The sequence below is a fragment of the Rhineura floridana genome, chromosome 1, assembly GCF_030035675.1.
Source record: "Rhineura floridana isolate rRhiFlo1 chromosome 1, rRhiFlo1.hap2, whole genome shotgun sequence".
NCBI classification, from domain to species: domain Eukaryota; kingdom Metazoa; phylum Chordata; class Lepidosauria; order Squamata; family Rhineuridae; genus Rhineura; species Rhineura floridana.
In genome coordinates, this window is record NC_084480.1 from 235,711,011 (window position 1) to 235,738,788 (window position 27,778).

General features: G+C 42.6%; 1 protein-coding gene across 2 annotated transcripts; it reads left to right on the forward strand.

Annotated features, from left to right (window-relative positions):
• Positions 1-1,383: 1,383 nt before the first annotated feature.
• On the forward strand, positions 1,384-27,096 carry MC2R (melanocortin 2 receptor). 2 transcript variants are annotated; one of them, XM_061594983.1, is made up of 2 exons: positions 1,384-1,444; positions 25,714-27,096. In XM_061594983.1, exon 2 carries the CDS (start codon positions 25,800-25,802, stop codon positions 26,763-26,765), a length of 966 nt encoding a protein of 321 aa, XP_061450967.1. In that variant the 5' UTR covers positions 1,384-1,444; positions 25,714-25,799; the 3' UTR covers positions 26,766-27,096. The 2 variants fall into 2 exon arrangements, with proteins under 2 accessions (XP_061450967.1, XP_061450881.1); XM_061594897.1 differs by lacking the exon at positions 1,384-1,444 and adding an exon at positions 4,164-4,252.
• The last annotated feature ends 682 nt before the right edge of the window (positions 27,097-27,778 follow it).

Below are 27,778 nucleotides of genomic sequence, written 5' to 3' on the forward strand. Positions count from 1 at the left end.
AAGATTTCTTGAAACAAACTCCCTTTTATGTTGCCTGATGCGTTTCAAGCAATTGCTCTTCATCAGACACAATGATCTTTTCTAATTAAGCAACTTATTTCATCCTCAAAGCAACAGCAGTGCTCTTATACCAAAAATAAGAAGACCTTGTTGCTTCTTTTGATAAAGAGCAGTTCCTCAAAGCACACCACAAACTGCAAACATTTACTGGAATTGCTTTTCAAATACACCAGTGGTCAGCACCTTGAGGTTTGCCACTTTGTGGGGTTGGGGGGGGCTTATTTATGTTGGCACCATTTCTCTACCCCCCCTTCCTTTGATAGGAATGTCAATGGTGTCTCTGTCAAGAGACTGGTCTGAAGGTACTGATGTTGTAGTTCTGTTGCACAAGCACACCTGGCCCTGTTAATGGCTGGATGGGAGACCAACTAGAAACTGTATCCTTGGAAATGGAGTGAGATATGAGTAAAATAATGTGGTTGCCAGAACTCTTGTTCAGCAAATGGTGAAAGCTATCTTTGACACCATTTAACAAAAGCATCTCTTTGAAAGAAGAGAACAAGTTGAACTGTTAAAATGAATTAATATATTTTCTGGATGAACAAAGGTGTGGGAGGCGTTATACAGTGGCAATACAAAAGCATTTAGAGGGAAAGTCCTTTCATCCCAAAGGAGTCACTTTTCAAATGGAGAAATGACCACTGTTGCTATGAAATCTTTTTTCTTTGTATGCCTTCTCTCACACACACACACCCAATCCATTCTGGCAAAATTCGCTTTCAAGATTATATTTTGACTACCACAGACCTGCTTTTGCCATATGAAAGCCAAAAGGATCATGGAGGAGCAAAGTGGCTGTGAGCTCCTCTCCGGGAGCCCGTGCATAAAGTCTGCCTTAGCATGTCATGTGAACCAACTAAAAAGTATTTCTCTGAAGAGCTGAATGTCACTTTAATTTGCCACCTTTTCTGCTAGTCCTGATTCTGGGCTTTTAATGACAGCCAGAGACACTGAGACACAGGTACAGCTTTACCACTTATTTACCTCCATGCCAGTAAAAACTCCCCCAGGCTGGTCTTAATCAGATTTCTCTTTTCTTTGACTCCATAGAGTTCTTTGGCACCAAGCAGATGATTTATTTTAAAATGACATTTGTTCAAGGCTGCAATAACAAACCCATTGTCTTTCTCTCTGATTTATATGTTCTCGTCTATTTCTTACACAAGGGCACTGCTCACTTCATTTTTTTATAAACAATTTTCCTCCTAGCAGTTGCCATCATGTTGACCTGAACATTGCTTCTTTTGCTTGGGCTTGTAAACACCAACGTTTGGAATAACGACTATTCATCTCTGTGAACATTTCACAAATTCCTTGTTCCAGCAAGACTCCTCACACAAATTTCCCTGCCCTTTGTGAAATCTCTGCTGTTCTCAGTGGGAAGGTATGTATGAATCTTGATTGAAATATTTATTTTTCACTCACCACCCCTTCTCTTTGAAATGATTGTTGCATCTCTCAGTTATCAGTTTCCTGGCATTTGTACAACTGGGTCCACATGGAACCAATCATCTAGATCTTTTTGCAGTGATCCTGGCTAGCCAAACAGTTTTCTTTATGTAAAACTGGAATCAAATCAACTTGTATGTGCTCCTTGTAGGACCTAAGCCTGCTCTTATTTGTAAAACAATTCACTAGATTTCTGGAGAATTATGCTAGTTGTTTCTGCAGCGCAACAGGGATTAACACTGGTCCATCATTGCCAGTGTTCCCTTGCATTGCTTCCAGATGACCTGTTTACTGAGCATTCATTCTCATTTGTTTGCAAAGAGGTTAGGCAACATCATGTCAAGCAAATGTTATCCTACACATTTCACTGCATTTTTTCATCTCTATCACAAAAAGTCTGATTTTGGGGGGACTGAGAAATGGGATTGTTGCACAAAAGCTTCAGATCAACTTCAATTGCACAATGTGGATTATCTAAATTGTTTTTTTTAAGTGTTTTTAAATTTGTATATTTGTATATTTGTTTTTAATGTTTTTAATTGTTGTAAACCGCCCAGAGAGCTTCGGCTATGGGACGGTATACAAATGTAATTATTATTATTATTATTATCATCATCATCATCATCATCATCATTATTATCATCATCATCATTATCATTATTATCATCATCATCAATAATAATAATAATAATAATAATAATAATAATAATAATAATAATAATAAAGGAGCAGGTACGTAGTTTGGGGGTCTTATTAGATCCGCTCCTGTCACTTGAGGCTCAGGTAGCCTCGGTGGCACGGAATGCATTCTACCAGCTTCGGCTGGTAGCCCAACTACGACCCTATCTGGACAGTGAGAATCTCGCCTCAGTTATCCATGCTATGGTAACCTCTAGATTGGACTACTGTAATGCACTCTACGTGGGGCTACCTGTGAAGACGGTTCGGAAACTTCAGCTAGTGCAAAATGCTGCGGCCAGAGTTCTCACTGGGACAAAGAAATTTGACCATATAACACCTGTCCTGGCCCAGCTGCACTGGCTACCAATATGTTTCCGGGCCAGATTCAAAGTGTTGGTTCTTACCTATAAAGCCCTAAACGGCATCGGACCGCAATACCTGGTGGAACGCCTCTCTCGCTATGTACCTACCCATTCACTACGCTCGACGTCGAAGGCCCTTCTCCGGGTCCCAACTCATAAAGAGGCCCGGAGATCAACAACTAGATCTAGGACCTTCTCGGTGGTGGCCCCCAAACTATGGAATGCCCTCCAAGACGAGATACGCCTGGCGCCTTCTCTGTTATCTTTTCGGCGCCAGGTAAAAACCTACCTTTTCGCCCAGGCATTTTAAACATTTTAAATTTAATATTTTAAACCTAATATGGATCTTAATTTATAAACTCAATGGCAACTCTATTTCAGATTTTTATCATGTTTAATGTTTTTATAATTGTACTATATTTTTTTCACACTTGCTCATATTTTAATTGTGATTTTATTTGTTGTACACCGCCCTGAGAGCTTTCTGCTATAGGGCGGTCTAAAATTGTAATTAAATAAATAAATAAATAAATAATAATAATAGGACATGACTGAAGCCCACCAAGAAACCGTGAAGCGCTTTTATTTATTTTTATTTTTTTATTATTTGATTTATATCCTGCCATTCCTCCCAGCAGGAGCCCAGGGCAGCATTTTACACTCATTTATTTAATAATAATAATAATAATAAATTTAATTTCTGTGTCGCCTATCTGGCCAATGGCCACTCTAGGCGACGTACAAAATCGTTAAACACAATATGATAAAATACAGTAATACAATATAAAAACAGTATAAAAGCAATACAGCTGGAACAACAATATTAAAACAGGGCAGGAGGCATTTCAGTCATAGCAATTAACCCTCCCCGGAGATCCCGAAGGCCTGTTGAAAGAGCCAGGTCTTTAAGGCTTTCCGAAATACATTTAGGGAAGAGGCGTGCTGGAGATCTTGTGGGAGAGAGTTCCAGAGGGTGGGGGCTGCCACTGAGAATTTGAGCTGCTGCAGGGGTATACTAGTCCAGGGTCCCAGGAAGTCTTAGACCCCTTACTTTTTTGGGAGCAGGGTCCCTATGTCTCCAGCATCCTATGGGCCAATCAGCATGAAAGGGGAGTGTGTTAACCACTGAGAAGAGTCTTTTCAGTAGCTAACACTCTCCCCTTTCATACTTACTGGCTCCTAGGGACTTCTATTGTTGTGGGAGAAGGCATTAACAATGATCTCATTCTCAAACCAGGAATAAAAAGGGAGAGGGGCATGGCTGTGACTATCATGAAGGGATCCTGCACTTCTGAATTTGCCACTACATTACTGGCTGCGACCAATCCATCTCTCCAGTCCACAACCCAACAAATCTGGCCCCCTTTTACCTTACGGAGCTCCTAAGTGTCAATGATTTACTGTATGTATGGGCAGAGGGCAGGCTAGAAATGAGGAGACACAATGTGTTGGAAGCCACAAGCCCTTGGGAATACAAAGAGAGCTCTTCGCATCACTTTCAACTGCTTCTCCCTTGAAGATGTCAGATCTTTTGAAAGGGAGGAGAGACAGCGTGGAAATGTGTGCCACCTGTTCTATGAGCTCACGTGGTTCCCTCATGATCTGAAGTCAGGAAACTTTGTTCTGTTGCAAGTGGGGATATTTATTGCTTTGACTTCATGTTCAGTAGGAGCAGAGGGAGAAAAACCTGTACCATAACAGTGAGTTTCTCTTTTAGGTGAAAATAATTATTACCTGAATCTGCCTTCTAATAAGGCACTTGATATTCCACAGTAAAAAAAATAAAATGACTCCAGCAACCTCTCTGCTGAGTCTTTTCTTTTTATCTTTCGTACAACTTTGTGACTATGCACTTAGGGCCAGTTAATACACGCAATGAGTGAAAAGATATATTTTTTCCTGGATTGTACCATTTAGAGCTGCAATTGGAGGGTTGCATGTTTCATTACTTCTTTGTATATAATTTTGTATATAATAACTTGGTATAGTTGTCATGTGGTGTAGTGGTTAAGGTGTTGGACTATGACCAGGGAGACCAGGGTTCGAATCCCCACACATCTATGAAGCTCACTGGGTGACCTTAAGCCAGTCACTGCCTCTCAGAGGAAGGTAATCGTAACCCCCCCCGAATACTGCTTACCATGAAAACCCCATTCATAGGGTCACCATAAGTCGGAATCGACTTGAAGGCAGTCCATTTCCTTTTTTTCATAGTTGTGTTAGCCTATATAGCACAAAGGGTAATACAATGGTCATGCTATGGTGGTTGCCTATTGCCATGCTGGGGAGCACAGGGGAAGAGAGAAGAAGAGAGCAGAGGACCAAGCTAGCAGAACAAGCAATGGGTGACTACCCTCCCCAACCCTAGTAAGGATTTACCAGGGTACTGTATGCTTATTATTACCCAAATGACTATTCCCAGAAACATTAGATGTCTACAGTTCATGCCCACTCCTCTTCTGTGTTTCTGTAGTGTAAGCTGTAAATGATTCCATACATGTGAACGGAGTTAGGCCTGCCTCTTAAACTCCTGACTGTTGGTATTCAGATGCATGGGTGTTCATATCAACTATGAATGCTGTAAAGTACTGTACATTTACTGTACTTGCATAACTTATTCTTTCATAAGAATATGGTTTTACTCTGCTCAAGAATTATCATTTTTGGCATGATATTTCTATTCTGTTTCCACCAGTAAGCTTGATATATATTTTTCAGTGTAGCATTTTATAATACCTGACTTTTATTGCTCTCTGTAGGAAAAGGTTAAGATGTGGTGTCAATATCTGGTTACTTACATCCTTTACACAGACAATACTAAGTGACATTTGAAAAGTCAAAACTTAGTCTTCTTGCAACTCTCAAGGAGAAAGCTCTTTCTCACTGAAAATATATTTGTGATGGGAAGATGTTTTTAAAAATACTGTAGAAATGTCTGTGGTTTTTCATAGAGACTTAATAGACACTATGTAAGGATCCTAGATACACCATGAAGATTGATGTTGAAAGGAAATTCACTGAGAGGTCATTGCTATCATATGTGTAAGCCTTCTGCCACCCTCAATTTTTATCAGTGTGAATTATCCATAAGGGAATTGGCCACACCTTTTGTGTTTACGTTCTTGACAAACTGGTGGAGGAAGCTCTATAGCTGCAATAGTGTCAGCTCAGCTCACAAATTAGGATCCATTATCGTCGGTGAAAGGGCCTAGGCTCCAGCATCACTCCTTCACCAGAAGTAGCTCCAATGCCCTTTGTCTCCCAATTGCCTGGAAGCTGCTTATTTAAAAGTGGTTCTCACATGGCTGGTGACACACTTCAATGATTCAGTCACAATGATGGGTCTTTTCCACTGAATTGGTGTCCTAGGAAATTTAAAGGACACCTCAGGGCAGCATAAAATCTGTGATGAGAGAGGCACTGCCATACATGCACCTACCTTATTATACTGGCTTGATTCTTGCGCAGCTAGAGACTAGTATCATGGTGGTGTGACCCATCTCAGCTAACCAGCAAATAAGAGCAAGGATCTGAGACCCAATACACCCAAATGGGAAGAATTGTAGATCGGTGGTAAAGCATCTGCTTGGCATGCAGATGGTCCCAGTTTCAATCCCCTGCATCCCCAGGTAGGGCTGGGAATGTCCTTTGTCTGAAGCCGTGGAAAGCTGCTGCCAGTCAGTGTAGGCAATACTAAGCTTGATAGACCAATGGTCTGATTCATTATAAAGCAGCTTTCTATGTAACACAATCCTACACATTTTTACCCAATTGCTTGAAATGATATTAATGCTATCATACTATTTTCAGACAATTGTGTTAAGAATGTAATAAGGTGGCCATCCATATTTTTTCCTAGAGGTCACACTGTCACACACACGCACCTAGGCTTCCCTCTGCAGGTCACTTTAAATTGGTTTTTTTCTTGCTGTAATTTAATAAAGTGGCCCTTATTCAACCCAAGCTGATGTCTCTGTGTTTTATTTCGTCCCTTAACTGCAACTAAAGAACAAAAATTAACCACAGCCACCAGCAACAAAAAGGAGAACAGCCCAAAAGATCAATTGAAATTACACATTACCTAAAAGAAAATGGAAAGGACCTAGGTAAGCTAGACATAATTTTTAAATCACCCAAATGTTCTTGAAGTTTTCCATCAGTTCCACTTTATCAACGTAAGTTTTGGAAAGAACAGGTCTTTTATTTGAATTATTTATTTATTTATTTATTTATTTATTTTATTACATTTTTAAACCGCCCTATAGCAACAAGCTCTCAGGGCGGTGTACAAAAAGATAAAAACAGGTTAAAACACAAATAAACATGAAAACAATACAGTATAAAAAGATATAAACAAGATAAAACAAAGTCAGATTAAAGTAAAATTTAAAAATTTAGAGTTTAAAATTTAAAATGCCTGGGCAAAGAGGTAGGTCTTTACCTGGCGCCAAAAAGATAACAAAGAAGGCACCAGGCGTATCTTGTCAGGGAGGGCGTTCCATAACTTGGGGGCCACCACTGAGAAGGCCCTAGCTCTAGTTATTACTCTCCGGGCCTCCATATGCGTTGGAACCCGGAGAAGGGCCTTCGACGTCAGGCTTAGTGAACGGGCTGGTACATAGTGGGAGAGGCGTTCCATCAGGTATTGCGGTCCAATGCCGTTAAGGGCTTTATAGGTAAGAACCAACACTTTGAATCTGGCCCGGAAACATATTGGTAGCCAGTGCAGTTGGGCCAGGACAGGAGTTATATGATCATATTTAGTGTTTAGTGTTATTATGTATCTGTATTTTATATCTAGTGATTTTTGTTGATTTATTGTATTATTGTATGTTGTACACCACCCAGGGAGCCATTGGCTATGGGTGGTTTATAAATGAAATTAAATAAATAAATAATAAATAAATAATATTTCTTAGTCCCGGTAAGAACTCTGGCCGCAGCATTCTGCACTAGCTGAAGTTTCCGAACCGTCTTCAGAGGTAACCCTATGTAGAGTGCATTACAGTAGTCCAGTCTAGAGGTTACCAGAGCATGAATAACTGTGGCAAAGTTCTCCCTGTCCAGATAGGGTCGTAGTTGGGCTACCAGCCGAAGCTGGTAGAACGCATTCCGTGCCACCAAGGCTACCTGAGCCTCCAGTGACAGGAGCGGATCTAATAAGACCCCCAAACTACGGACTTGCTCCTTTAGGGGGAGTGTAACCCCATCTAGGGCAGGTCGGACATCAACCATCTGGGCAGAGAGCTCCCCCACCAACAGCATCTCAGTCTTGTCAGGATTGAGTCTCAGTTTATTAGCTCTCATCCAGTCCATTATCACGGCCAGGCACTGGTTTAGTACATCAACAGCCTCACCAGAAGAAGATGAAAAGGAGAAGTAGAGCTGCGTTATCATCAGCATATTGCTGGAAACGCACTCCAAATCTCCTTATGACCTCACCCAGTGGCTTCATATAGATATTAAAAAGCATGGGGGACAGAACCGAACCCTGTGGGACCCCATATTGGAGTACCCAGGGATTCGAGTAGTGCTCCCCAAGCACCAACTTCTGGAGACGATTCTCGAGGTAGGAGCACAGCCACTGCCAAGCAGTGCCTCCAACTCCCAAATCCGCAAGTCGCCCCAGAAGGATACCATGGTCGATGGTATCAAAAGCCGCTGAGAGGTCCAGGAGAACCAACAGAGTTACACTCCCTCTGTCTTTCTCCCAACAGAGGTCATCATACAGGGTGACCAAGGCTGTTTCTGTACCAAACCCCGGCCGAAAGCCCGATTGAAATGGATCCAGATAATCAGTTTCATCCAGGAGAGCTTGGAGCTGGCGAGCGACCACGCGCTCTAAAACCTTGCCCAGGAATGGGACATTTGCTACCGGTCTATAGTTGTCAAGGTTTTCAGGGTCCAAGGAGGGTTTTTTTAGGAGCGGTCTCACCACTGCCTGTTTCAGGCAGAGTGGTACCACTCCCTCTCGTAAAGAGGCATTGATCACCTCCTTGGCCCATCCGGCTGTTCCATTCCTGCTAGCTTTTATTAGCCACGAGGGGCAAGGATCCAGAGCAGACGTGGTTGCCCGCACCTGTCCAAGCACCTTGTCCACATCCTCGAGCTGTACCAACTGAAATTCATCCAATAAAACAGGACAGGACTGTGCTCTGGACACCTCATTAGGGTCAACTGCTACAATATTGGAGTCAAGGTCCCAGCGGATGTTCGTGATCTTATCTTGGAAGTGTCTCGCAAACTCATTACAGTGAGCTGTTGATGATATTATTGTGTTCTGAGGACCAGAATGTAAAAGTCCCCAAACAACTTTATAAAGCTCTGCTGGGCGGTCGGAAGATGACTGAATGAAGGCAGCAAAATACTGCTTTTTTGCTGCCCTCACCGCCTTCACATAGAGCTTGGTGGAGACCCTCACAAGTGTAAGGTTACAGCCGTCGGGAGTTCGTCTCCATTTGCACTCAAGCTGTCTACTTTCGTGCTTCATCACTCTTAGCTCCGGGGTAAACCACGGAGCCCGTTGAGCTCTGCAAAGGAGAGGGCGCATTGGGGCGATCGTGTCAGCTGCCTGGGTCATTTCCGTATTCCACAGATTGACCAGGGTTTCAACAGGAGCGTCAGTTTTATCAGCCGGAAAACTCCCCAGAGCCTTCTGAAAACCCTCAGGATTCATTAGTCTCTGGGGACGGACCATCTTAATTGGTCCTCCACCCTTGCAGAGGGAAGAAAACATTGTTAGTCTAAACCTCAATAGGCGGTGATCTGACCATGACAAAGGAACAGATGTAAAATCCCTCACTCCCAGATCACCATCCCCTAATCCAGTGGCAAAAATCAAGTCTAGAGTATGCCCCGAAATATGCGTAGGGCCAGTAACAAATTGAGACAGCCCCATGGTTGTCATGGAGACCATGAAGTCCTGAGCCACCCCGGACAAGGCGGTCTCGGCATGAATGTTGAGATCCCCCAATACCAGAAGTTTGGGGGATCGCAACACCAAGCCTGCGACCACCTCCACCAGCTCAGTTAGGGAAGCTGTTGAGCAGCAGGGTGGACGGTACACCAACAGTATTCCCAGTCTGTCTCATTGACCCAACACAATGTAAAGGCACTCCAGACCATTAGCCACCTGGATAGGGTGCCTAGCAAGAGGGATTAAACTTCTATAGACCACAGCGATTCCCCCTCCCCAACCCTCGGATCTACCCAGATGCTGAACTGAATACCCAGGTGGGCATAGTTGGGAGAGATTAATGCCTCCCAAATCGCTCACCCAGGTTTCAGTAATAAATGCCAGATCGGCCACCTCATCCATAGTTAAATCATGGATGAGGGAGGTTTTATTATTTACCAATCTGGCATTAAGAAGCAGCAACTGGAGATCCGAGAGTTGGCTGATAGAGCTACCAGCAATCCTGTGGATGTGGGGAGGACCGGAACACGGTACAGCCACCAATTGTCTGGACCGAGTTCCCCTAAACTGGCATGTCCTCCTCACAACGCCATACCTCCCATTACCCGTCACTACGCTAATAGGGGCCCCCTCTGGTCCTCCCTCCCCGCACCCTATCCTCCCGCCCAGACACATAATAAAAATAAAAATAAAATAAACAACAGAATTCATAATCTATATACAATCACACCCACACTCATACAAACCATTCATACAACCAGACAACAACAATAAAACAGTTGACAAACGATGATAGCGGTAACCGTCACAACAAGGGCCCAAAGGCGGTAAATGGGCCCAAAAGCAATGAATACAATGAATGGAGCCGACCCGGAAAGCAGTGGCGACTCCAGAAACGACTCGAGGCCGCGGCGCCAGAGGCCGAAGATGCCGAAGATGGAACACGACTCTCTCTCTCACCGCCACCAGGGGCTCCTCCGTAGCGCTCTCACCGCCACGGAGTTGCTCCTACAGGAGCTCTCTCGCCACCGCTCTCCCGCGGCTCTCTCACCGCTGCCGGGTGCTCCTCTGCGGTGCTTTCCCCACTACCAAGTCACTCCCTCACAGTAGTCTCTCGCCGCCACTCTCTCGCCGCCGCCACCACTCTCATCGTCAGACACTCCCGTCCCGCGGCGCTCTCACCGCCGCCAGGCGCTCCTTCACAATGCTCTCTCACTGCCACACTCGGCATCGGGCGCTCCTCCGCAGCGCTCTCACCACTGTGGAGTTGTTCTTTCACAATGTTTTCTCGCAGCCGCACTCGGCATCGGGCGTTCCCCCCGCGGCGCTCACACCGCCACCAGGGGCTCCTCTGTAGCGCTCTCACCACCGCGGAGTTGCTCCCACACGATGTTCTCTCGCCGCCGTTCTCCCACGGCTCTCTCACTGCCGCCGGGCACTCTAATGCGGTACTCTCACTACCGCCAAGCCGCCGAGCCGCTCCTTCACAACGACCGGTCGCCACCTCTCGACTCCAGTCTCCTCCGCCGCCACAACCACTCCTCCACAGCACTCTACGTCCCAAACGCCCCAAGGTATGCAAACTTTCATTAATTAAAACGGGGCAAGAACTACCATTTAATTCCATGCACATGTGAGCCCCAAAAAATACAAAAGTTAATAAAAATAAAGTAAGAATAGATGTTAAAATAGATGGCAAAAGAGCTTGGCTACGGAGCTCCAGCTACCGCGTCCTCTGAGCCGCCATCTTAATGGAAATAAAGAGAATGTCTGTGTGTGTGTGTGTGTGAGAGAGAGAGAGAGCGAGAGAGAGAGAGAGAGAGAGCGAGAGCGAGAGCGAGAGAGAGAGAAATCCCAAGGAACTCCTGAGTTTCTGGGAACCCAGTTTGAAAAACTCACTGCGCTAGAGCTTCATGGGCGACAGGCAAGAGAGCAAAGCACTTGAAATGTAAACAAAATTATGTGAAAGTAATTAATGAGCGTTTGGTATTTTAAAAATACAAACTGAAATAGGAACTAAGTTTGGTGCTCCTGTTTCTTAGCAGAGATATAAAAAATACAAGCAGCAGTGTGAGAATGTAATTAGCCCACCTTTCTCTATATGAATAACAACAGACACAATCTTCTTAGGTAAAATTTAAAGAACACTTACTCCCGACCTCTTCATATGTTCAGAAACATAGGCTTTAGCTTATATGAAAAGTAAAATAGAAGTCTCAGTCCATCTTAGTCTTTACAGCGATGCTCTCAGCAGACAGCATCTGCCAGGCGGCCTCATCCCAGTGGTAGAAGATCAGTAATGGAGAATATTCAAAGAATCCCCAGGACAAAGGAGGAGGAAATCAGGTAACTAACCCCACCCATAAGGAAGTTACATCATGGTAAACAGGTACATGGGATATTTCCCCAAATATCCCTTAAAGGGAACATGCAACGTTTGCCTATTCCAACAATGAGCACATTTTTTAAAACGTCAATAGCTGCTGTAGGCAGTGAACCAACTCAGGTGAAGATCATGATGAGTGGGAAGAGGGATTAATCCTTTGCTCCTGCCACAGTCCCAGCACCCCACCCACCTCAATTCTGCTATTTGTAGTGGATGAGAAGGCCCCATTGACATCAGTAGGAGTTTCCCCTCAATGAAAATAGCAGCTTAGTGAAGTGCAGTGGAGAGAAGGTTTGGGCATTTTTTAAAACCATACAGTGCAGTTTTTAATCCTGCTTGGTGGACACGGAGGCTTCATAAATTTTTTAAAGAAAATAGAATTATTTTATTCTGTGCAATTAACATACTGCTCATTTGATCCTTCTTGCGTGCTTACTGAGGAAGTTCCTTGGAACTCAGTGGGACCTACTTCTGACTGAGTAAACAATGCATAGGCTTAGGTTGGGGCACTCCAGTCAAGGTCAGTCAAGGCCTCTCTGTGATCATGAGGCTAGTCACTCTATACTATAGTGTGCTAGATTGCCATCAGGCTGTCTTCAGAGGTTCTGAAAGGAGGCTGGGACACAGTAGGGCTGCTTCTGAGGTGCCAAAAAGCCTGTATAAGGTTTTCACATCCTGGACGGGGAGGGGTTGAGCGGCATGTGTGTATGTGTTTTCCAGCTGCCTTGTGGCCCTTTTGCAAGCCCTGAGGTCTTTACTTTGAGCATAGGGGGTGGGGGGGGGAGAAGTGACAGCAGGATAACTTCCCCCATCACTTTGTGGGCATTTGCAAGGCACCTGGGCAAAGAGAGAGGTAGAGAAGGGCGGGGGAAAGATACTCTTGGATAGTGAGAGAGAGAAGGATCTGTGGGGTGGGGGAGAAGACATGCTCTTGGGTACAGAGGAATAAGGGAGAGAAGGATCTGAGGAGAAACAGATGTGCTTAGGTAGAGAGAATAGGGATGGGGGAGAAATTTGATTCTGTTCACATCTAAAGGTGAACCTACCTCATCTGCACTTTCCAAAACAAGATGTAAACTGAAACACAGCAATCCTTCAAAATTCACACTTCTCCAAATTTTGCAGTGCAGCTCTCCAGTCTAGTAATGTGTACAGAGATGTGAACACTTGGACAAAGTGTGCATACAAATGCATATGTTTCTGAAAATAACATTAAAGTGCATCATATTAGGGGAAACTGTTTTGCCAAAATGTGTATATTAAGGATGCACACGTGTGTATTAGGAGAAATTTGCAATAAAATGCTGATGAATTTTCACGAGGACTTTTTAAAAAATGCACCAACCGATGTGGAAATATGGAGAACTGAACTGGAAAAATGAGAAACTGAGCAAAATCAGAGCAGACACATTAATCTGTCCCTAAGAAAGGGAAGGAGAGGAGGATCTGTGGGGTAGGAGTTGGGATGGAAGGATCTGTCAATTTCAGTTCTCTCCGTTACTCATTTTCCCAATCTGAAATTTGGTTTGTCACATTTCGGCAGCAATTTGCTGGGTTTTTCCTTTAAAAATCCTCATGGCAATTCTCCAGCATTTTAGTGAGAAATTCTCCTACTACACATTTTTGTATGTCGTTTTGACTAAGGTACACATTGTTGCAAGCAATTTCTCCTAATGTAATGCATTTTTGTATGTTATTTTCATTAATAGAATCATAGAATTGTAGAGTTGGATGGGGCCTATAAGGCCATTGAGTCCAACCCCTTGCTCAATGCAGGAATCCAAATTAAACCCTACTATATTAAAGTATAATATATTCATTTTAATGCACACTTTCCCCTAAAACAGGCATTTTTGCAAACATTGCTTAGTTGGAGAACTGCAATACACAAAGTTCAGGTAAGTGCAAATTTTGAAGGATGGCTGTGTTTTGGTTTTCGTGTTGTTTTGGAAAGTGCAGATTTGATTGATTCGGCTTAAATGAGAACAGAATCCAGTTTCTTCTTGCCCATCCCTAGGAGGAAGACAAAGAGATCCTGTTGGATAGAAATGAAAGGATCTGGGAAGGAAGAGATGGTCTTGGAGGGGGGGAGAGAGAGAGAGAGAGAGAGAGATCTGTGTGGTGGGGTGAGAGATATTCTTGTGGAGAGAGAACAATTATGGAGTGGCGAGAAAAATATGTTTGTGGGTAGAGGAAAAGAAGAGAGGAAGTCTGTGTAGTCTGGGAGGGAAGGGAGAAAAGCAGGAGAAATGTATATATGTGTGGCCGTGTGCATGTGGTGTTAGTGAGCGAGACGTGTCTGGTCTGTGTGTGTGCGGTGAGTGTGTGCATGTGCTGTGTAGTACAAGAGAGATTGAAGGGCACAGTGAATCCAGGCGGAGCTGGCAGGGGGATTGACAAGTAGAACAAGTGGGGGCAGGGGAAAGAACATTCCCAGGACTAGCAGAGAGAAAAACATATTGGATTAGAGCCATTTCAATTACCCCTTTGAGATGGGTTTATTTTACACGGTTATGCATGCAGCAAGGACCCTCGGGCATGCCCCAGGATACTGTAGGGATGTTCTGATCTATGGAAATGTTGCACAAATCTGTGGCTCAAATTCCTGCAACAAGGGTGGTTGATCTGGACGATGAGGGGCCTGGATACCTGTTCTGTGAGGAATGGTTGAAAGAGCTGGATAGGTTTAGTTTGGAGAAGAGAAGATCAAGGGGAAACATGATAGTTGCCTTCAAATACCTGGACAGCAGCTCCTCACTCAGAGAAGGCAGGTGAACAGGCAAGACAGTGGAGCATCAGGACCAATGGGCCTTCAGATTTTGGCAGTGGATTCCCTGCTAAGGCAGGAGTCTTGGCAGATGCTCAGCAGCCCTGCATGGAGCACACAAATTAGGGCTGGATGAATTTGTCAGTTTTAGTTTCTCTCAGTTTTTCATATTTACAATCTTAGTTTCAATTTCCCACATTTCTGCACTTTCATTTGCAATTATTTTAAAGTCCTCCCAAAAATTCATCAGCAATTTTGCAAGCTAATATAATGAATGTTGCATGCTATTTTCATTCATATATGCATTATAATGTGTACTTTCCCTTTAATGCACACATTTTTGTACTTATTATTTGGTTGTTGAACTGCGCTGGAAAACTGGGAGAAATCAAGAAGTTGACATTAGGTAGGCTCACATTAAAATGTGAACTGAAACAAATATTTCTCCCATCCTTAATGTGAACTCCCCTCTTGCAGTTTGAAATGGTACAACCCAGATATGGGTTTGTCTCCTCAGTGAAAACACAGCTGGAATGTTTATTCAATTCTGCCTCCCCTCTTCTCACACCAAAACAAAATTCTTATACTGATCACTGACTACAGGGGAAGGGGCACAAGTTGTCAGGTAAAAGAGGGGACCCCCCCTTCTGTCTGGTTTTCTCTTATCATCAGTTCTAAATATATATATATTTATCAATATAAATATATACTTGTAAATAAATATATATTTATGTTCAATTGCATTTGTTTCATCAAACTTGGAAGTGGTTGGTAAACATGTTGCTCATGTGATTAGAACAGATAGCCATATTGGCAGCAATCATTTTTGTCTGAGCTGCACAGTGGAATTACTGGCTACCCAAACCTGCTCACTTAACTGTGGTCCCATCTGCATTACATACATTTAATGCAGTATTACACCACTTTAAACAGACACATCTTCCTCCAAAGAATCCTGGGAACTGTAGCTTGTTAAGGGTAATGAGAGTTGTGCAGGAGACCCCTGTTCCCCTCACAGAGCTACAATTTCCAGAGTTCCCTGGGAAGGAGGACTGATTGTTAAACCACTCTGAGAATTGTAGCTCTGAGAGGGGAATGGGGTCTCTTGTACAACTCTCAGTACCCTTAACAAGCTACAGTTCCTAGGATTCTTTGGAGGAAGCCATGGCTGTTTAAAGTGGTTAATGTATAGTGAGATGGAGCCTTAAGAGTTTTCAGAGTGGGCCATTTGAGTCATTTACTGTAGTGACAAGGAAGGGAGTGCAGCCTGCAGCAAAGATAAAGCCACATTTTCTGACTGATTCTGATCATTCAATGTCATTGTTCCCAGTCCCACCACAGCCCATCCTTTAAGCTGAAATAAGCATGGATTAATTGATGGTTCTTGAGACAAATCTCAGCCCATCTGTAAAGCAGGCATTTTCTTGGATGTGTCCTAAATGTTTGATTTCTTAATAATATGCCTTTGGGCTACTGGGCATCAACACTGGAGCCACTAAGTTCCTTCCCTTGACCTCCATCCTCCAGGCTTCAAACCCAGGCCCCACCCAGATGCCATAATTCTGTCTTTCAAGGGGGGAGGCAACCCTAGTCAGCATCTAATCAGTTCAGTAATAATGATGCTGTCCTAAAATGACTAGGAAGGAAATTCTGCTAAAACCAGTGGGATCTATTTACTACAAAATGAGTTTATGATAAGGGTCCTCTAACAGGTATCTTGGCTGGGTTTTCAACAGTTTTAATTTTTTTAGCACAGGAAGTGTATGAATGCTCCCCTAAAGTACTGTAGAAGCCTGAATACACTTTATCAGCTGCATTCTCTGGAAATCCACTCCAACAATAAATAAGCAAATCTCCTGTTGCCATCAGGTTGTCATAGCTACCAAATATTATGCTAGAACCAGCCTTTGTTTCATCAGGCATTGCCGTTGCTTTTATACTTCAGTATTATTTGCAGAATGTGAAAGGTCTTGTTGCCAATTTGTGGTGGGACACTTTGAATTTTCAAGAATGTGAATTATAAATGCATACATAAAATCATTGCTAAGATGATCCGGTGAAAATGTTGTGGCATGCAAACATGTGGACAATCACCAGGGCTGTGTAATAAACTGGACCTTATTTCTGTGGTAGACTGCTCCTACACTCTGGGATGAGAACTAGAAATTATTACTGTGATTCTTGGAGCAATTTGGCAAATATACAACATGTCATCCTGTCTTTTCCAGTCTGTCACCTTGACCCTAAAGCCATGTTTTAAAATGCATAACAAATGCATTTTAAGACCTTCACACACTTTAATTCTTGTGCTGCTCATACCAAGAGGAATAAAAGTGACTTTTCTAAAGAAGAGTATGAAATCATTCACAATTTGGTTGATCATATGGATGTGAATCTGGAGTAGGGTAGGTATTCACTCAATTATGTTGATCAGGGATGGATCCTCTAGATATTGTTGGACTATATCTGTCATCTTTGACCATTCACCCTGCTAGCTGGGGCAGGTGGAGGGAGAGAACAATGCTTCATTATTTTGTTTGCCTTGTGGATATACTTTTTCAATTTTGTTGAACCTGCAGCTTTAGCTGGTTTTATTCAAATAAAAGGCTATCAAATAACTTGATTTGAAGTACCTTAATGCCCTTATAGCCACAAAGCTTTTCTGAGTCACTTGAACTGACATAGCCTCAAGGGAGAAGTACCTTTCAGTTTGCAGACAGTGTCTTGTTTCCAGTATTTATTGGCTTCTTAACATATTGAACTTCCCTTCTAGTTTCTATTACAATAGTATTCTTACAATGGTAGTTAGGAAATCTCAAGGTATACTTATATTGTCTCAAAAGTGGTAACATTGCATCTTGCTTTTCTTCTGCTGTTGGGATTTTAAATTCATGAGATCTGATAAACCATACTGATCATCAGTACATGTCACTGCCTGCCCTCTGGCAAATAACCTATAAAACAAGGGTGAGCCACCTTTTTCAGCCAGAGGATTGGATTCTATTGTGGGCAACCTTCTTGGGGCTCCACATCAGTGGTGGGTGGAGCCAGAGTCAAAAAGTGGGTGGGCCAACCAAAGCAGACAGAGCAACAAGTATGACTCTTACCTTTCTTTTAATAAGAAGGCAACATTCCAGCCACACAAATCCTAATGATTTCTACACAAACAAATATATCCATCACATCAAGCAAGAAGCATTAGCGCTGGCGCTGTGCAATCCCCACCACCACCACCATCTGATTCAGGCCTGATTTGGTGACGTGGATCTGGCCCTGATTATTTATTTCTTTATTTATTATGAGATTTGTTAGTCGCCCATCTGGCTGGATAACCAGCCACTCTGGGCAACGTACACGATAAAACAGTATATAAAACAGTTAAAAATTTAAAAACACAGTAAAACTAGCCCATTCCAAAAGCCTGCCTAAAAAACCAGGTCTTCAGGGTCTGGCGGAAGCTCATTATAGATGGGGCATGGCGTAGATCATTTGGGAGAGAGTTCCATAGGGTGGGGGCCACAATTGAGAAGGCCGTCTCTCGAGTCCTCACCGGTCTAGCTGTTTTGACAGGTGGGATCCAGAGAAGGTCTTCTGAGGCTGATCTTGTTGAGCGGCATCCCTGTCAATGCTGGAGGCGCTCCTTCAAATAAGCTGATTCAGCACAAATTGATCCAGACCCAATCTGACTAGATTTGGAAATCCAAAACTTTGGTACTCCCATTCACTTGCACTGGAAAACCAAATGTCCATAATTTTTTTTCCACATTGGTGCATGAAATTTGGAGACATGGTGGGCCCCCTGCACACACGCATGCACACAGAGATGGAATTAACTCTACTAAATGTATCCCTTTGCACAAGTAAAATGTAGAGATTAATGATAAGATTGACGATAGTCAATTAGACAAATTGAAGGAGGGCTAACAGGTCTGTTGTTGGCTACTATTCAAGTCAGTTAAGTGGAATGATCAGGTTTGGAAGCAGTATACCACTGAAAAGCCATTGCAAGAGGATAAACAGAGGGAGGGGATTTTTGCCTTTGTGCTCTTTTTGTGGAGTTTCTGGAAACATCTGGTTGGCCATGGGGGAAACAACACTAAGTAGATATTTTATGTGATCCAGAGGGCTTTTATTTTCTTGTGACAAAGAATTTACAAGGAAGGTGGTTATCTCAAAAGAAGATCAGATGTGACTGTTAAAGGATGACACGTATCCAGGATATCTGTGACTTAGGAGGGCTTACTAGCACATTCTCCTTCCACCAGGAACAATGTGGAGGAAGGATATGGAGTGCTAAGCTTTTGCAAAGTTTTTTTATACTGCTGAAATGAGTTGATGGTGAGAACGAGCAGTCAGAGGCGTTTCAAGCACCCTCTTACAGCAATCAAACAATACTGGAGAGTAGTACTAAGACATATGTATGACTTTTGCATTAGAGCAGCTATGCAACCACTAAAGATTCCAATGCTGCACTGTCATGGCAGAAACCTGTTTATGAAATGCTGATATGGCATCCTAGTGCACCGGTACTGCCTGGAACTGAGGATTTGCCTACCTGACCTCAGGCCTGCCTAGTTTTTCCTGCAAATGTTGCTGTGGCAATGGCTAATGAATACAATCCCAGTTTTCGCCACTTTAGTCTTTTCTAGATCAGGCCCTCAGTGAGTGACTCATCAAGAGATAACTCAGTGAGAGTGAAAGCAACCGCATAAGGCAATAAATTGGAATTTAAAAGCATTGTGGAAAAGGTGGTAAATGGACTGCCTTCAAGTCAATCCCGAATAGGGTTTTCATGGTAAGTATTCAGAGGTGGTTTTACCATTGCCTTCCTCTGAGGCTGAGAGGCAGTGACTGGCCCAAGGTCACCCAGTGAGTTTCATGGCTGTGTGGGGATTCGAACCCTGGTCTCCCAGTTGTAGTCCAAAAAAAAATGCAAATTTAAATAAAATATATAATGTGCTTGTTTGTCCAAGAAAAATAATTGCCTGGTTAAAGAATTCCCACCATTTAAATGTCTGTAAACAACAAGAAGAAAGCCATTGGTCATTTGTATACATGTATACAGTGACTTGCAAAAGTAATCAGACCCCTGACCCATGCTCTCATATTACTGAATTACAACTGGTACATTGTAATTTCATTCTGTATGATATTTTATTTTGAAACACTGAAACTCAAAATCAATTATTGTAAGGTGACATTGGTTTTATGTTGGGAAATGTTTGTAAGAAACATAAAAAAACTGAAACATGTTGCTTGCATAAGTATTCAACCCCTGTGCTGTGGAAGCTCCCAGTTTACAAAGATGAAAGAAATTGGCCTATCGAGGACACAATGACCTTACCATTGGCCTCTACCTGTGGAGCATTAAAGTTGCTGTCACATTGTCAGGATAAAAACCCCACTGTTGAAGGATCATTGGTCAGGCTGTGGATCTGAAGGAAAATGAAGACCAAAGAGCATTCTACAGAAGTGACGGATAATGCCTAGATTAGGAAAAGGGTTCAAAATAATATCCAGGTGTTTGGATATCCCAGTGAGTACAGTTGGATCAGTAATCAGGAAGTGGAAGCTGCATCACACCACCCAGGCACTGCCAAGAAAGCTGTCTCTCAAACCTGAGCACTCGAACAAGAAGGAGACTCGTGAGAGAAGCCACAGAGAGGCCAACACTCACTTTGAAGGAGCTACTGAGTTCAGTAGCTGAGAGTGGAGTAATGGTGCACCAGTCAACCATATCAAGAGCTCTGCATAACACTGGCCTGTATGGGAGGGTGGCAAGAAAGAAGCTGTTACTCAAAAAGAACCATCTGAAAGCATGTCTGGAGTTTGCCAGAAAGCATGAGAGTGCCCCAGCTGCAATGTGGGAAAAGGTTTTGTGCTCAGATAAGACCAAGGCAGAGCTTTTTGGCCAAAACTCAAAGCGCTATGTGTGGTGCAAACCTAACACTGCCCATGCCTCAAGACACACCATCCCTACAGTGAAGGATGGTGGTGACTGTATCATGGTGTAGGGATGCTTCTCATCAGCCGGGACAGGGAATCTTGTTAACATTGAAGGAAGAATGCATGGAGAAAAACACAGGGAAATATTGCAAGAGAACCTGCTTCAGGCCACTCAAAAACTGAAGCTTGGGAGAAAATTCACTTTTCAGCAGGACAAGGATCCCAAAGCAACCTTGGAGTGGCTCAAGAACAAAAAGGTGAATGTCCTACAGTGGCCCAGTCAAAGTCCTGATCAAAATCCCATTGAGAATCTGTGGTGCTCTTTGAAAATTGTGGTCCACAAGCGACATCCAACCAACCTGAATGACCTGGAGCAAAACTGCCAAGAATGCCCCCAAATCCCTCCAACACTGTGTGCAAAGCTGGTACATACCTACCCCAAAAGATTTAAAGCTGTTATTGTTATGCAAGCAATATGTTTAAGTTTTTTCTGTTTCTTACAAACATTTCCCAACATAAAACCAATGTCACCTTACAATAATTGATTTTGAGTTTCAGTGTTTCAAAATAAAATATCATACAGAATGAAATACAATGTACCATTTGTAATTCAGTAATATGAGAACATTGGTTAGGGGTCTGAGTACTTTTGCAAGGCACTGTATATCTCTGTATGTAAATTTAAACTTCTTATTGCCAGACACAATTGAGCAAATGGCAAAAAAAAATGTATGGAATAAGGATTACAAAACTGTGACAGATGTTTTAGTAAATAAAACAAATTGATTGACAAAGATTTGAAACAGTCAAAGCAAAAGTACTTCATACAGCTCATAATTACCTATTACATGCTATAGGGATGGCCACTTGCTAAATTGGCAATTAGCATGGGACCACAGTAGCGACAGGATTGTCTCTTCTCCTACACATCCAATAGTGCAGTGGCAAATTCAGAAGTGTAGGGTCCATTCATGATAGACATAGCCATGCCCCCACAGGCGCACCCTCCTCTAAGATTATATAATCTTCTAAGATTATGGAATAATCTGGTCAGGCTTAAATACTGCTTTCTGCTTCTCTATCACTGTTACCATTTCACTGTCCTTTCTCACCGTCAGAGATATTGCTTGAATTTTTTACTTCAGTGTCTACACGTCTGTCTTCCTGCTGCTAGAGTCTTCTCAATGGCTGACTCACCTCCTTTCACTCTGATTGCCTCCAATCAGCAAGAAAAGACAAGGAAACAAGTTAGAGACTTTTCTCAGTGGCTAACACACTCCCCTGTCATGCTGATTGGCTCGTAAGACACTGGAGACATAGGGATCATGCTGGGAGCTGGCCCCCCTAAGACCCTGGACGATTACACTTCTGTATGCATCTACTCATGCCATGCGATCATTAGAACAGACCTTTCTCTGTGTGCCTCTGCAAGCTAAGGAGGGTGGCCACAACAGAAAGGGTCTCTCAGTGGTGATTCTTTCCTTGTGGAATGCCCTAGAGAATCTCACTTAGTGACTTCATTAACAACAACGTGGTTTTGTCACCAAGAGAAGACGTTTTATTCTTACAGGCCTTTAAATATGATATTTTAACCCCAATTATATTCTTGGAGAAGTTTTAGGCTGTGGTGTTTTGGGGGGGGGTATTTTTTTTGCTGCTGCTGATATGGTTCTCTGTTTTATTTTGATTGTTTTCATGCTGCTTTTGGAATTGCATTTTAAACTTTATGGTTTTATTGTTTTGATTATGATACACATCACCAAGAGAACATTCATTATTGAGCAACGAAGAAATACTGTAAATAAATAAATTCTTGTGTTCTTATATTACCTGGGGGAAGGGGATTTTTGCAGGTGGAAGAAGCAGAGGGAGAGATGCATAATCCTTTCCCTGCCTGCTCTTTTCCACTACAATCCTTCACTCCCTCCGGATTCCAGTAGTGCTAAACTGGAGTTTTGCTCAGAAAATGGTTGCAGGGAATGGGTTAACTGCCATCTCCCCATGGAGGAATGGCCTCCCCGCTTTGAGGGGGCATGTTTGCCACCACCCATATTTAATAGAAGGGTTGGGAAGGTTCACAAAGAAAGCAAAGGGGGTCAAGTGGTAGTTTTAGGGCCAATTATGAGGCAGGGATCAGCAGGTATATAAGACCGCTCCTCCCTGGAAGACCTGCCTTTTTTGCCTTGCGGCATCCACCCTCCCTTCCTTGTCAGTATGGGCTTTGCTACTCGCCAATGGGGCTGAGTAGGAATTTGGGAAGGGGGGAGGATCCTGATTTCAGAATCCCTTTGGTTTCGCCTACTCCATACTGCTTGGTTTGATTTTATTGGCTTTCTGGGAGTGGTTTGGGTTGTTCTCCTTTGGCTAGCATGGAATTCGGGCAGGTGAGGTATTTGGGGGGAAAGGAAGGAGGCTGAGGCATTTTGGGAAAGGGCACTCCCTAGGGAACCATTAGTGCTTAATGTCTGGTGTGGATCTGGGGAGTGTCCTAGAGGGACCGGCTTGTGCATCATGGTGAATGCCTGTATGGTGAGGCCAGGATGTGGAAGTTGGAACCACATACCTGACTCCAATAACAAGGGGAGATGACTTTTCCCACATCCTTGGTTGGCAGTTACAGTCCAAGGTGACTGACCTATTTTAAGATTGAGGGAGAATTCCCTACTAGTCTGCACCTCACCTGCCCGAAGGAGTTAAATTGGATTAATTTGATTGAATTGGATTATGGCTTAATATTTGTTATATTTTAATAAATACAACATTATACCATATCTGTGTCCTGAGTCTTCTTTGGTACGGTGGCAAAAAAATCATCTCAAAGCTGCTTTTTTAAAAAAATACCCTAAAATTGGCCAAAGGACTCTGTTACACAAGTTTGCATGCAGTGTGCAATTTGCTTCTAATGAAGTGTTTTTAATCGGTTGGCCAGATGGCATCCTTAAATTGCAGGCATCAATATTTACAAATTTGATATCCAGCACATGTCAACAAGGAACACTGAAGGTTTGTATAGCAATAAATATTGTATTAATCTCTGTAGCAGCTCCAGTATTCATTCATCTAATTTGTTTCTAATAATATCATCAGCCTTGTAAGAAATGCCAGAATTACAAAAAGGCACTGAAGCTTGCCAGAAAAGTGTGTGTATATATATATATCCAACCTCTTTGAGCCTAAAGCTGCAGACCTATGGAATAACCTTATACATGATCTTATAAACTTGCCCAGAGTTTCATTGTGGGAAGCATCGTAACACTTAGTGGGACTCCCATCTGGGTGAACACGCAGAGAATGAGGCTGCACTTGGGTTTAAAATCTTGTCCACTTAAGTGTAGAAATGAGTATTTCATCCAGTGCAGTTTACTATGCCTAATGCAATCATTTTCTTCTTTTCCTTAAATTAATAGTTTAAGTCTCAGGATATGAAGTTTTACACATTTACATAAGGAATTTTTCACCTGAAATTGAGTTAGTAAGATCATGAGAGAAGTTACTTTTGCCTGTCAGTCTTCCATGGTGTTGCTTGTTAATTGCACTGCATTGGGGTTAGTTTAACATTACTGTAGTCCATAATGCAATTGTTTTGATGTTTCTTCAGTTGCAATGCCTGATCAAGCTGAGCAAGTTTCATCAGAAAAGAAAGAAAATGGGAAATGTAATCTGTGGTAGCTTTCTCTAGTCAAATATCATGGATAGATAGATAGATAGATAGATAGATAGATAGATAGATAGATAGATAGATAGATAGATAGATAGATAGATAGATAGATAGATAGATAGATAGATAGATAGACAGATAGACAGATAGACAGATAGACAGATAGACAGACAGACAGACAGACAGATAGATAGATAGATAGATAGATAGATAGATAGATAGATAGATAGATAGATAGATAGATAGATAGATAGATAGATAGACAGATAGACAGATAGACAGATAGATAGATAGATAGATAGATAGATAGATAGATAGATAGATAGATAGATAGATAGATAGATAGATAGATAGATAGATGCACAATTAATTAATCTCACAGAGAAAGAGAGAGAGAGATGTACATACACACCCAATTAACTTACAGCATGAGGAGCAGAGCAGGATCACGACCATCAGTCCTGTCCTCCCACCATTGAGCTTCTGCTAACCCACTGTCCGTATGTTGGGAGAGCCAATGTCCATGTTGTAGAAGGGACCCAGCTTCACACACTTAGATTTCTCCTATGATCTATCATTCTGATTGTGTAGGGTCAACACAGATAGTAAGTTCCCCTCTACAGACATGTCCTCCCAATGAGTGGACAGTAAGGAGTGAAAATAACATCTCCAGCTTCTTAGACCATCTCCTAACAATCCCATTAATCAGGAATGGGGCACCTGTGGCCCACCAGATGTTGCTGGACCAACTTCTATCATCCCTAATGATTGGCAATGTTGGCTGGGGCTGATGGGAGTTGGTCCTGTGGCATCTGGAGGGCCAAGGTTCCCATCCCCACCACAAAGAGACATTGTCTAATTATTCCAGGCTTTTAACCATCTCCTTAACAAAGGAATGATTGACTAGTTGTGACAATGTTTTATGTATGCATCTGTCTATATGGTGCCCTCCAGAAGTTTCTGGACTGCAACTTCCATCATCCCTGACCATTGGCCATGCGTCCTTTGGGGCTGATGGGAGTTGGAGTCCAGTGGCTTCTGGAGTGCACACTTTGGCTTGATGGTGAGTGTCTTTAGCTATCTGGCATGAGCTAGAGCACAACACCTCAATTACTTGAAAAATATTGAAAGCATGATATTTTTACTTCCCTGTGTTTATTATTCAACACAGTTTTGCCCTCACACACCCCAGCTGAATGTCTGATAAGAGCACTGTGTATCTCACAAGAACAGCCATCATTTCAGCACAAAGTGAGCCAAACCATAGTACACAACTGACTGCTGTTGTGTGAGTTCTGTTGTTTTTTTATGCTTAAATCACACATGGGAGCAGGCCACTTCCATTAGCGGCCACAAATATGCACCTATGCTTGCAGAATGCTTACATTTACTAGTAAATATATGTAAACTCATTCTATGTTTTCTATATATTATGTTTCATATTGGTGTGTATTTCATTTATTAATCACCTGTTAACCATTTTTCCAGGTATATTCGAATAATTTCACCGTAGCAAGATGTTCTGCTGGACACATTGGCTGTTGTATAAGGTCAAGCCAGAGTGAGTATCTCTTATGCATCCTCCCCCCAAGGCTGATATGATGAAGATTGACCAAGTTTCTGAAACAATAAGTCATCTACCTGAAAACAACAGTAATCTCTCAGTGAACACCTCTGACTGTGCAAAGGTCATTGTGCCAGAAGAAATATTCTTCACCATTGCCACTCTAGGAATACTGGAAAATGTGCTGGTGCTCATAGCAGTGGGAAGGAATAAGAATCTGCATTCGCCCATGTATATTTTCATTTGCAGTTTAGCCGTTTCAGACATGCTAGGAAGCTTGTACAAGACTCTAGAGAACATCTTCTTCATCATCTTCTGCAAAATGAGATACTTATCATGTGAAGAACGCTTTGTAAGAACAATGGATGACATTGTGGATTTCATGTTTATTTTGTCTTTACTGGGGTCCATTTTCAGTCTGTCAGCCATTGCAGCTGATAGATATATAACCATCTTCTATGCACTGCGGTACCATAACATTATGACAGTGAAGCGTGCTCTAGTGATCCTAGTAGTCATTTGGGTATTCTGCACTGGGAGTGGCATAGCAATGGTCATTTTCTCTCATGCAACAGCTACTGTTGTGTCCTTCTCTGTCCTCTTTTGCTTCATGCTCATTTTTATCCTCAGCCTTTATATCCATATGTTCCTCCTTGCACGCTCTCATGCTAAGAAGATTGCTTTGCAGCCTACCAGCTCAGTTCACCAGAGAGCTAACATGAGAGGGGCCATTACTTTAACTGTATTACTTGGTGTTTTTCTCTGCTGCTGGGCTCCCTTTGTCCTTCATATGCTGCTAATGCAGTTTTGCCCACAAAACCCTTACTGTATTTGCTATGGGTCCATTTTTCACATGAATGGTATACTGATCATGTGCAATACTGTTATTGACCCAGTGATTTATGCATTTCGGAGTCCAGAACTGAGAAGTACATTTAAAAGATTGTTCTCTTGCCAAAACTCAAGCTGGACTTAGCCACTCAAAGTTTAAAAACAGAAGGTGGAATTACAGTGAGCTGGATTGCCATAGAACGATTTGTATTGTATTGTATTGCATTGTAGCATTTCAAGAATAATGTTATATTGATATCTGAGGGCTGTTTCACCACACAGTGGGATGCAGAAGTGAGACTTCAGCTTATGTATCCTCCCTCATTATACCCATTCATGTCACCTCACACAGAAACTAGTTGTCATTACAGGGCATGTGAGTCATAGGGTCCCTTCAGTTTCTTGCCATGTGACTAATCAGTGTTGCTATGCCATGTGTGAATCAGCCTTGCTGGAGTAGGCTGTTGCCTACAGAATCTCAGGTCATAATAAACTAATTAATCAAAGTTCCACCAATCACTTTTTACTGCTACAGACTATCACAGCAACGTTTTGAAACTAAAATATCTTCATGGACTTTAGAAATATGCTGAAGAAACAGGTGACAAACTTGGCTTACATTAACTTGGCTGCCTTAACCTAATGTACTTGTAAGCCACCTTGAGGGCCTTCTGGCCAAAAGGCGGGGTACAAATAAATCTATAATAATAATAATAATAATAATAATAATAATAATAATAATAACCTGGTTCCCTCCCAATATTTTGGACTACCATTCCTGACCCTTAGCCATCCTGGATAGGGCTGTAGTTCAAATCATCTGGGGAGCACCAGGTTGGGCGAAGGCTAGTTTACATGCAGTTTGTGGTTTGGAGGGTCAGAAATGAGCCACATGTGTGCACTCATGATTTGATCCTGATTTACAATATTGGTTTGGAGGAATTGTTCAAACCACAGTTTTTCAGTTATACATCACACCAAACTGTGGCTTGGCAATCCAGGAAGCATTAAGCCAGATGTGCATGGACTGGATGGAAGGAGAAGGTGAGGGAATGCATGCATGTGTACACATGGCTCAGTCCTGATCCTCCAGACCATGGCTGGAGCATCAGAGAGTGTGATGTTTGAATGCAACTAGAAAAGCATACCTTTCCATAA